The 12138-nt window shown below is 39.3% G+C and overlaps 2 protein-coding genes across 5 annotated transcripts in view; one reads left to right on the plus strand and one right to left on the minus strand.

The window, feature by feature from the left end:
• Positions 1–1913, minus strand: part of PFKM (phosphofructokinase, muscle) — a 43854-nt gene extending 41941 nt beyond the window's left edge. Inside the window, exons 1-2 of the mRNA XM_035002777.1 lie at positions 1823–1913; positions 1077–1199 (exon numbers count right to left, since the gene is read on the minus strand). Of these exons, the coding sequence (XP_034858668.1) occupies positions 1077–1199; positions 1823–1904 (205 nt within the window). The 5' untranslated portion in view covers positions 1905–1913. The remainder of the gene's footprint in view (positions 1–1076; positions 1200–1822) is intronic.
• Positions 1914–2945: 1032 nt separating this feature from the next.
• Positions 2946–12138, plus strand: part of SENP1 (SUMO specific peptidase 1) — a 53574-nt gene continuing 44381 nt past the window's right edge. The window contains exons 1-5 of one of the 4 annotated variants that reach the window (XM_035002780.1): positions 2946–3250; positions 7210–7257; positions 8687–8817; positions 10555–10639; positions 11491–11532. In XM_035002780.1, the coding sequence (XP_034858671.1) occupies positions 3037–3250; positions 7210–7257; positions 8687–8817; positions 10555–10639; positions 11491–11532 (520 nt within the window). In that variant the 5' untranslated portion in view covers positions 2946–3036. Of the gene's footprint in view, positions 3251–3436; positions 4523–7209; positions 7258–8686; positions 8818–10552; positions 10640–11490; positions 11533–12138 lie in introns of those variants that run through there. The other 3 variants (XM_035002782.1, XM_035002781.1, XM_035002783.1) reach the window with 3 other exon arrangements.

The raw sequence follows: 12138 nt of genomic DNA on the forward strand, positions 1-12138 counted from the left end.
CTCCACTTGGGGCTCCCTGCTCAGGGGGAGTCTGCTCCTCCCTCTCCCTGTGTCCTCCCTCTTGCTTGTGCTCACTCTCTCAAATAAATAAAAATCTTTAAAAAAAGAAAAAATTGAGTAAGTACTGCTATATATTTCACAGGTGCTGAGACTGATTACTCCAATGAACTTGTTAACATCTTGAGGAAGACCACTTTAAACTTGAAGTTCTTCCTCAAACATAAGTTGGACTCAATAAATCATTTTCTGTAAACTATTAGAAGAATGACAAGGTTATGTCTTTATACATAATTTTTACAACGTCTCTATTATTTCCAGTACATTATTGGGCACATGGTGGGAACTCAATAAATGTTTGCAGTGAACTGACTCCAATATAGATGTATTTCAGTTGAGAGGAAACAGATGTTTCTGACATTTCATATAAATTGTTTATGAGTTAAATGCTACTTAAATATATATAAATTTGTTATTAAATGGATCCCTAAGATGAATATTTTTTACAATATTTAGAATCACTTTGTAATATAAAGCTCCTTTATGTAACCCATTTTTTGAGTTTCATATTTTTACATATCCAGGTTGTTGATAATAGGATAAACTAGGGTGCCTGGGTGGCTCAGTTGGTTAAGCGACTGCCTTCGGCTCAGGTCATGATCCTGGAGTCCCAGGATCGAGTCCCGCATCGGGCTCCCTGCTCAGTGGGGAGTCTGCTTCTCCCTCTGACCCTACCCCCTCTTGTGCTCTTTCTCTCTCTCAAATAAATAAAATTTTAAAAAAACTCAGCATTTAAAAAAATAGGATAAACTAGATTAGTGCCTTATAGGCATGAGGAAGCCAACTGAATCACTATTGATTAAATCAAGCTGTTCTTCATAGACAGTACTGTCCCTCTTTGTAGTTTCCCAGATGATCTACTTACTCTCAATGTCTCCCCCACCACAAACACACATTTTCTCCCTGTGTCTTAATTCAAATTTCGTAGTTGTATCCTAATTTATAATGTATGCATAAACTTCATTTCCCAATACTCCTTTCCACCTCTCCCCACCCCCTTGTTTAACCACATGCCTCACCATTTTTCAAAATAGGTATGCCTTCCATGGTGCCTGGATCATCCATAGCAGGTAGAGACTTCAGGTTGTCTATCTCAGGTGGTGGCTTTTGTATGAGCATGCTGGAAGTTGAAGCTTCCCCAGCTGAGAAGCAATATCTCTAGGTTACCCTCAAGGTGGGATTCAGGGAAAGGAGTGCTACTTATTCTCTTTCATTTCCTCTGTAACTCTTAGCTGTCCAGGGCCTTTTCCCCCATAATCCAGTGAAAAATTAGAGAAGTCATGACTTTTCTCAACAACTATCTTACCCTAAAAAAAAGGTTCTATTCCAAGCAGAACATGTAACTAGCTACTTTGAGACTGTGGTAGAATAGAAAGTCATTTCTCTCTGGGACTCTATCTTACAGGTTTTAGTGTCAATTACAGTCATAACAAAGACTCGGACAGATGAGCCCAGAAAGGGATTCACAAAGCACAGAGAAATCAACTACCAGGTCATGTGCTATAAATCTTGTCCTTCCTCAACTCCCTGGTCCGTCCTTCGTATCTGCCTGGGCCTATTCCCACACATGAGACCAAAATCTCACCTGATACTTGTACCAGGAAGAGACATGACTCAGAGACAAATATTTTACTATATTGGGGATGGAATAAAGTCAGTTGGCCCCTAACACCTACATTTAGACTAGTACGTTTCACATCCCATACTGAAACTCCCTGCAAGAGAACCCATCTGTCACTGGAGTCGGATCAGGAGACAATGGTACCTGTGCGCTGGGGAGGCCTGACTACCCCGTGAGATTGAATCACGCACATGAAAAATTTCAGATGAAATTCCTCTTTACGCATGGCTGTCTCCTAGAAATAGAGATGGAGTTTAATCCATTTGAACAGATCTGTGGAATGATTAGGTTGGACAAAACAGACATGGATCAGGTACGCCCAATACTAAAGGCCTTAGGACATGGCAATATAAAATATCAGTATATGAAGGGATACAAATGATCTACTTTTATGTATTTGACAGGACAAGATCTCCTGAATTCAGCCAGTATTCTCCTTTTTACCTCAGAGTAGGTAAAAGGCTGGGGCCTCCAGAGGCTCCCCTTCTTTAAGTCTGAGCTCACACTTCTGAGGTCTGGAGGGCCTACTCAGAAGCATTTCCTCCAAGACTTCTAGAGAGGGCCTGGGTCCAGAGGCCAAGTGGAAAGACTTGGCAAAAAGTCTGAATGAACAAACGTATTTCTTCTCATTATTTTCTTTTTAAAAGTAGGGCACAGATTACACGTTAATCCATTCAGTCACAGGAACACCATCAGGGCCATTTAGTTCTTCAGAGGGCCGACACCTGGGTCCTTTTCTATCTTTACTCAGAAAAGTACATCTCTGGTGGACCCCCAATAGCTTTCCTCACACCTCTGCCCATGTTTCAAACTCCTCCAGAGTCTGGAAGGTTCTACATGTTTCCGGAGTCTAACCTAAGCTCATCCTAAGATGCTTTTTTTTTTCTTTTTCCAAATGGCCAATCAAGCATGATGTGATGCAAAGAACACAGGACTGCAAGTTAAGAAACTTGTTTCCTAGTCCCAGATCTGCCATGCACTTTATAACTTTGGGAAATGACTTCACTTCCCTGAAACTGTTAGGACTAAAACCTTTCCCACAACCACTACAACCACCAACGTTCCGTGATTCTCAATAATACACGAAACGGAGCTCGACTCAGCTCTCAGGTCTGCATCTGTCAAGGTGGCCACAAGTTCCCGCCAGCCGAGGGAGGGCCACAGCGAAAAGCTGCCATGGAAACCAGAGCGAAAGCAAAAATCGCCGAGCGGAACCAGAAGACGGCGTGCAAGGGGATCGAGGGAACAGAAAAAAGCGAAGGACGACCGGTACACTAACAGTAATCCGAGAACGAGAACGGGAACGAGAGAAACCCCAAACTGAAAGGGGAACAGGGAAACGATGACTTCACCCTTAGATGGTCCCTGGGCTTCTCAGGCCTGGCCACACTGCGCAGGCGTTCCCCGGGTCCTCAACTCTGCTCTTTGACCTCCCGCTCCGCCCCCCCCCCTCCGCAGCCACCGGGCGGCTCTTCCGGTGTTGTGGAGGCTGTTCCGGTTCGCGGCGGTTCCCGGGTTTTGCGTTCCGCGCCCGGCCGGAAACCCCTTCGCATAGCAGCCGGTTCCGGTTCGGTGAGTGGCGGCGGGAAGCTGGGGGAGGGGTGAGGATGGAGGGAGCCTGGGCCGGGAGGCAGTGCCGGTCCGGGCCCAGCAGCCTGGGCTGGGCTGGGCGGAAGCGGGGAGGGCTGTGGGGACGGCGCTTTTCCCTCTGCCCCGCCCCCTGGGACCACCTCCCCTCCCCCCTGCCATCCACCGGCCGCGATCTGGCCGGCGGCCGTTAGTTAGGCTTCCCGAGGCCGGTCCTTCAGGCCCCTTTCTCTTGGGCCGGGGAGAGGCCGTCTCCCTGCCGTTACCACGGGCCCCGTCTCAGCGGCCAGCCCTACTTGTGGGGAAAAGGCTTGGGATTTCGGGGCTTTCCCGCCCGGGCAGGGTCTTCTCTCAAGGGAAAGCCGGGAAGCTCAGCTTTCTGTTACACCTGCTTCACCTCCCGACTTCCTTGAGACCTGAATGGTATTTCTCGACTACTTCTGCGTCTCACGTAAACATTTCTCCAACTCTTTTACTCTGTGGTATCTCCCTGAGCTGTGAAAACGCTAGTGCCACCACCAGAGAGAAACGGCTGGACCCTTCTGCCCAGGTTATGAAAATGCCCTTAAACTGCCACGGTTTGCTTACCTGGCTCATCGCCTCCTGGTCATTCCCTTGAACCGTCTCTTTCTTGGTTGTTCCCTAACGTGGTCTCTCTGGATAAATATGCCCGGCTTCTCTTGAGCTTGGTGATTTCTGTTTATCGGTGCCTCTGCAGTGTGTTCACTATCTTGTTGGCAATAACTTACTCCTTTATCACTTTCAAGTCAGCCTTATTAAGGTCATTTCACTTCACATTTGGTACACTTATTTGGGGTGATGCTTGTGAAGTTTATATAAAGCCTTATATAGGCTACCACCGATGTTACTTAGGGTCTTTGTTCTAATCGGATATTCTGAATGGAGTAGATCACATCATCTCCTGAATCTTTATCCTTTGTAGAGATAATTTGTGTTAAGCACTCGTGTTGAAAGCTAGATTACACTGAATTTGAAATTAGAGTTGCAGTGAAGCCTTAAGCATCTCGTAAGCATGAGCCCTCAACCTTCTTCCAATTAGGGATCCCCTGTTTTCCCTTTAGTCCCAATTTTGGAAGCCTCATTTCGTTTTTATTTTGAGAAGTCTCATTCATTTTTGCCTGATTCCAATTAATTATCCCGACTGCAAACCTGGTCTTCATCATGTCACGCATCTGATGAGTTAAATCTGGAGCGAGCAAATGGATTAAAAAACAGGTTCTGCCACTTCAGGCTAAGGTGATGTAACTCTTGACTACTGCTTTGAAAGTCTTTCCTTTCCTTTACCTGACTCCCACGCCTCCTGCCAATGCACCAGCTTTATTTCTTGCTATAAGTATCTGTTGATGGATCTGGTTTCCCCCAGTAGACAGCGTTTCAGCAGCAGGGACCAGTTGTTACTCATCTTTGTATCCTTAGTACCTCGTATGTAATTGGTGCACGGTAAATGTTTGTGTACTAAAGAAGTTGAATGCTTAGTGTTTTACGGTGTTAGAGTGTTAAGGTGTTAAGAGTCTAATTGGGAGAGATAACATGTAAAAGTATGAGAAACAAAAACAAATACGTGATGATATACTGCAAACTGTATCATATATATGATATATATTTTTATATGAGTTCAGAGTAGGAGGATTCACATGATCACTTCCACACCCTTCTCATATCGAAAATTATTCTAACCACATTTGGTCCTGGATAAAGCTAATTGCCTCTCCTAGGTATATACTTTCTAGTAACTTCATGGTAACTGTAAACATTCTCTTTTATAACCACCTCTTTGCATGTAAGCTTATACATGTTTTGTTCTACTTGTTACATTCTGTTACTGTCAAGACTTTGCCATCTTTTTTTTTTTTCTTTCAGATCTCCTGTTACTTTTGTGTTCAGCTAATAACTTGACTTCACCTGAATACCTGTAACAGCTTATATTCTTTTAGTAAATTGATGACCAGTGTGAACTAGGAAATGTTATTGGAATACTTTTCTTTCTTTTTTTTAATAAAGATTTTTATTTATTTGAGAGAGAGAATGAGAGAGAGAGCGTGAGAGGGGGGAGGGTAAGAGGGAGAAGCAGACCCCCTGCTGAGCAGGGAGCCCTGATATGGGATTCAGTCCCCGGACTCCAGGATCATGACCTGAGCTGAAGGCAGTTGCTTACCAACTGAGCCACCCAGGCGCCCCTAGAATACTTTTCTTAAAAGGAAAAAATTCTTAGGCTTGCAAGAATTTGGTGGCATCATAGTTTCCAGATCCAGCATTTCATGTTGAATCTTGGAGTAACATATCTCTACTTCTAATGTAAATGCGCATAAATGGCAAAAAGAAAGTAACATAAGCACCTGAAGAAGCTGAATGTATTTGTATTAAAATGTCAATGTGGGGCTTTAATTATTAAAATTATGAAACTGTGGATCCCCCAGGACCATCCCCAAGAGATGAATTTTATCTTGCCAAAGTGTATGAATCTTTGAATGAAGATATGTTAACGGATACCATGTTTTGTGGTGGTTGTTGAAAGCACATTTGCTTGGGAGTTAGGATACCCTGGATTTGTATCTTCCCTTTGCCCCATCTATGTGATTTCAGGCAAGTCACTTAACTTTTCTGGACATAGTCTCTAAAATTCTTTGATTTCTTGATTCCCTCTTTACATCTATCTTAGCAATGCAAAGGAAGCAACATGGGATTGTTCTACTGGGCACCAAGCTTTTAAATTGGCATTCTCCTTAAATCAACAAAAAAGGCTAGTGATGACATTTAATGAAATAGCCTAAAAAAGTGAAATGTGAAAAAGCCACTGCTAGTTTATTGGTTGATAGGATTTTTTTCCCTTAACGTGGAAGCCAGGGAATTTCTTTATTTAAAAAGGAAGAAGGGGAAAGAATAACCTGGAGAATTTCCAAATAGCAGCTTTTTGTTAAGTTGAGCATTTGGAAACATACTCAAAGCCTAAATATAAGGCTTAAGTTATTTGGGAATCCTCCCCAGCAAGACTGGGTGATCAGATGATTACTCTGCTTAGTCTGTAGGTATGTCAGGAAAAGCTCAAGCAGGCTTCCTTCGTGTGTGCACTTCATTGCGACCATAAGGAGTACCTAATAGCATCATCCAGTCTCCTTAGTAGATTGAAGCCCTGATATTGCTAAAGTGGATTGATAAAGTTGATTATAAACTAAAGTTGATGAAGTGCTCAATCTTTTTAAAAAGATGGTCATAATATTATGAATATAGTAAGTGTGACTGTTACCATCCCTAGTCTCCTCTTGGATCTGCCAAGAATCATGAGTGCCAAGGATATGTTTATTAACCTAGTTCCAAGCAGTTAGGCTTTTAAATTCCTTTTTCTGGGAAAATTAGATACATCAGAGGAGAAAATAATTTCGTGTAGGCAAAGGGGCTTTGGTTTGTAACGGGAGAGAAAGTACTTTAGTACAACTGGGAAGTATTTCTTGATTGTTCTTAGAATATCAGTAGCTATATTTGGCCACTGACTAAAACATATGGAAGAGAAGTCTAATGGTACCACCATAAGATCTATCACTTGTTTATAAAATGGTTTACCATGAGGTAATAAATAGAGCAATGGATTTCTTGGTTGTAATTTCAGTGCAGTCACTGACTAACTTTATGACCATATGCAAATTAATCTCCAAAGGGTTGGCACTACCAACTTCTTGCTGTAATAGTCTGTGATTCTGTGGGTAGTCCACAATTGCTGTTTAATATAGCTCAGGGTTCAGAAATGTTTGGAATTGCCTCAACTAGTTTTAGTTTCTATTCTCTTCCCATCAAGTCATCTCTCCTTACCACCTTATATTTTTCTCTACTAAGATCACAAATGTCACTTTGAATGGCTTCCTGTTCTATAATTATATGAAGGAGCTGTTTCAGTATGTAACATTTCTGTTTTCTGTCTTCTTTTATAGGACTTTGTATCTTTGCTAAAGTCAGTGATGTGAAAGGACCTGACATGGGTAAGTCTGACTATGAAATAGTAATTCAGTCCTTTTAGTTACTCTGATTAGTTCAGTTGAATCGAAAGAATGGTTTTTGTTTTTGTTTTTTAACATTTTCAGTATTTGCATCTTTGTGCTTAATAATAATCTTAAAGGAGATCTCAACCTAATTATGTAATAATGACAATTTTCTTTTGGTTGAGACATTGTTTATAGCATCATTTGGAAGCATTTTTCATTCATTGTATTGAAAAAGCCAGATACACACTAGCAGACATTTATTATGTGCCAGGCCTTATTCTGAGTACTTAAAATATATTAATTCATTTCATTTTTTACAACTGCCTTACACGGGTGCCTAATATCAACAAGGAAACTGAGGCACAGAGGTTAAGAAACAACTTTAACTGGTAGAGCCAGAATTTAAACTCAGGCAGCCTGGTTCCAGAGTCCTTATTCTTTCGTACTGTGTTATACTAACTTCTGTATGATAAATAATTTGATTAAGGTAGATTTTAAATTTCGTTTAGCTAGTAGCATTGAGAATTAATTGTGATTACAACATTTTCCACTATTTATAGTTCTTTATGTCTATAAAGGGGATCAATACAAGGTCAGGACGAGTAGCCAGTTAGGAATAGGTTGAACAATTTATTTATACAGTTAGATCTTATAACATTCCATGTGCTCCTTTTTAAGTCACGTTAGTCTTCTCTCTTCTGTTTTTTTCTTTTGCTTAGTCTACCTTCTCTCTCCCCTGGTCATCTGTTTCACTTTTTCTCTAATTGTTGATGTCACTGTAAGTCACTGAATTCCGTCACTCTGATCTGTTACTATTCTAGCTCTTTTATACTAACAAAGGTCTCAAAGGTGGTGATACGTCCTCTATCAAAGGTGGTTATAAAGTAAGGTTCTGCCATAGCATCACAGTAATTGAGCTGATACCTGTTAAGAGCCAGATGAATAAACGATACTTTTTGCAGAAAAAAGTTCAGGTACATTATTTTTTAAAGCACCTTTTTGAGTTAGACAAAGGAAATAAACAGTTGTTAACAGTGTTTGTTTCTGAATGGTGAAATTTCTTTCCCTTTTTTTAATAGTTAAATTTTTTTCTATAGTTGAAACATTCAAAGTTTTTCTTAGGGAAAATTTCATTTTTTTAAAAAAAACTTTGAGTTAAGCTTTTTTTAATACTTGCACAAGTTTTCAACTATTTGGTAGATAGATGATCTCAGTCAGTTCCAAATGAGCCAATTTCTGCATGTGGGCCTCTTTTTGACAATGACATTTTGAGATTTCTGGCCAATGGTTAGTTCTGAATGAGAGGTTTTATTTGACTATAGAGATGTTCTTTGGGAATCATTTTTATTAGGTGAAATGATTTGTTCATAGGAAAGTAGTTATTGAAGAATTATGTGACCTGAATTAATTCAGATTCTTTCCTCAGATGATATTGCTGATAGGATGAGGATGGATGCTGGAGAAGTAACTTTAGTGAACCACAACTCCATATTCAAAACCCATCTCCTGGCACAAACAGGCTTTCCAGAGGACCAGCTTTCATTTTCTGACCATCAGGTTAGGAATAATTTTCTTCCCTTAGTTAATGAATTCGTTTGGCTTAAGTTTTCATCTGATGTAATTTAAATGCCACACTCAAAAGGATAAACATATATAAACTTTTTAGAATCAGTATTTCTGATGTTTTGAATTCTTTTTGATATATTAAGACAAGAACTATGCTGTGTATGAGTTTTTTGAGAACAGTATCTTTTAGAAAACTTTTTATTATTTCTGTGCATATTACAATTACCAAAGCACAGGTCAGTGTTCTTTTAAACTAGTGTCTTAAAATTGCTGAGCATTAAATGTGGGGAAATATGTAAATATACAGAAGCTTTGAGATTTCCCTGTGCTATAAAATGTAATTTCTCAAAGGACTAGTATCAACAGCATCCCCTGGGAGTTTGTTAGAAGTGCAGAATCCCAGGCTTCACCCCAGACCTACTGAATCAGAATCTACAGTTTTAAAAATTTCCAGCTGATAAACAGAAATACCACATGATCCAATAATTTTTCTCCTGGGTACTTACCCAAAGAAAATGAAAACACTAAATCAAAAAGACATATGCACCCTTATGTTTATTGCAGCATTATTTACAATAGCCAAAACATGGAAGCAACCTAAACGTCCACTGATAGAAGAATGGGTAAGGAAGATGTGGTATACATATACACATATCATGCAGCCATAAAAAAGGTTGAGATCTTGCCATTTGTGACAGTATGCATAGACCTAGAGAGTATTATGCTAAGTGAAATAAGACTGAAAGACAAATATCATACGATTTCACTAATATGTAGAATCTAAAAAACAAAACAAAATGACAGAATTTGATCTGTAAATACAGAGAACAAACTGATGGTTATGGGGAGGGGAGGTGGAGCAAAGTGGGTGAAGGTGAGTGGGAGGCACAGGCTTCCAGTTATGGAGTGAATAAGTCACAGAAATAAAAGGCATAGCATAGGGAATATAGTGTGACAGATGGTAGCTACATTTGTGGTGAGGATAGCATAACATATAGAAAAGTTGGATCACTATGTTGTACACCTGAAGCCAGTGTAACATTGTATGTCAGCTATGCTGAAATTAAAACATTTTTTAAAAAAAGAAAAAAAAAGCTCCAGTTGGTTTATTTGCACATTAGGGTTTGAGGAACATTGTTAATAAAGCAGTCTTTCTCAATAGGAAAGCCATTACTAATATGGATGAGACAGTTCTTTACTATGTGAATCTCTTCCAAGCAAAGCAGAATGTTTAGCATTCTTGGCCCTTGGGCACTAAATATGTGTAACATCTGCCCCCAGTAATCATTTTTGGAAACTGAATATATAATCACGCATTTCCAGATTAGTACTGGGGTGCAGCCCCACTCCTGATTAAGAACTTCTGTATGAAGTTATCAAAAGATTCAAAACCAGGTTCATTTGTCACCCTCTTTGATAAATGATACAACTGGCTTTCAGAACAGGATATACTGTGTGCATATTTACCTTTTAATGAGTATCCTTTGAATTAAGTTGTATAACAGATACTTTGCCTATTTTTCCCCCTTGAAGCCTCAGTCATCAGATTGCCTATGCGTTTTCCTTTCTTATTAGTATGTAGTTTCTTTATAATATATAAAAATATAGTTATACTGAATTCTGAAATATGTCATAACCTTGTTTAATGATACATTTTTCCAAACATAAATTTTTATTCCATTTTATTGTCAAAAATATGATTTAAGAAAAATCTTTTGCTTTGTTTAGATTTTACCTTCCAGGGAAGGAAATTTGGACCGATCTTATACATGTTCTACAAGAAGTGCAGCTTATAATCCAAATTATTATTCAGGTATGACATATTACTTGGAGTCACAGCATCTGTACCATTCAGATTTCTTCCTAGCAAATTGTGTGTGTTTACCATCTCTAGAGCGAAAACATTGTCAAAAGCAAAATGGTATTTTCTCCACTAAAACATCACTGTGTGTGGGGGGGAGGGGAGGTTGCTATAATACTTTACTGACCTAGTCTCAACCACTTATATTTAGTGGAAAAGTTTTTTGGGGATCTATTTTTTTACTTGTTCATTATGTCATTGTGAAAAGCAGTACAGCTTTGGTTTTGACTTTTTTTTTTTTTAAGATCTGTGTGTATGATGTAAAGGATATTTGTTTTGGATTGATATAAAGCACGGAGTTAGCCTATTTCTATTCTGCTTGAAACCATGAATCCTGAAAAATTATTTCTACCCAAGCTTGTCCCTCCATCAGGGCAGGAAATGTTAACTACATGTTTCTATCTAGCACCTGCCACAGCCATGCTTGCATATTCAAGGGCTTGCCTGTTCAGCTTGTGATCCATGGCAGAAGTCAGCATTCTCTAGGTTCTTCCTAGTCCCTGGCCTGCCCGACTTTCCATCTGCCCCCTTCCTAAGGTTAGGACTTCCAGTGATCTTCTGGCTCTGTCTTGGGGAAGCTAAGAGATTTTTGTTGATTAGCTTCCTGGCAGTACGACCCAGGAAGATTATAGTGCCTTCCCATGTCTTATCACTCCTAATGCATCAGTCTCCTTACCTTCCCACAAATATGGGAATATTAGTAATACTGTTGAACCTGCCCTAGTAGGATTTTTATAAGGATAAATTGAGGTAATAAATATGAAATGCAAATAATAATTATTGTTGTTATTTGGCTTCCTCAGGATTCTTTGTCAGCAAGATGAGATCTCGTCCCCTAAAAAGACGTTAGTATGATGATCTTTTAGATTTATATTATATTTAAATGTCATTTAGGTGGGTGGTACTTTACCCTGGGCTCTGAATTTCCTCTTGTGGTATGGGAAATGGTCTCCACAAAGTATGTGCATAGTTTGTGTTGGAAAATCAGTTAACTGGCTCAGAAAGTAACTCTGCCATCATTATTATTGGAAAGGCCTTTCCGATGAGCAGAGAGCCTGACATCTAGTTGGATAGTTCATTATTAATCCTAGGGAAAGGACAGTTGAGTGGATAATGAAATGAGATCATTAGTATTTCCATTTGAATTCAGGCTGTGCTTGCTTATAATTTCATATTGTTGATTTACCATTGGATAGAATATTTACTTTTAGTTTAAAATAATTGCTTAATAATAAACAATTATATATAGAAAATTATACTCAAAATCTGCTGACCATAACAACTCAACTCTGTGGCCTTATCCATGTGGACATACATGATGTACATTGTATGATTCAATACAGATCTTTTTTAGCCCAATATTTTAATTTTTACTTTTCCATCTGTTTACATGTTATTCTTGGTGTCTACCTTTTTCTGTTGATTTCTAATAATCCATGGAACTGATATGC

The sequence above is a fragment of the Mirounga leonina genome, unplaced genomic scaffold, assembly GCF_011800145.1.
Source record: "Mirounga leonina isolate KUSES-001 unplaced genomic scaffold, KU_Mleo_1.0 Mir_126, whole genome shotgun sequence".
NCBI classification, from domain to species: Eukaryota; Metazoa; Chordata; class Mammalia; order Carnivora; family Phocidae; genus Mirounga; species Mirounga leonina.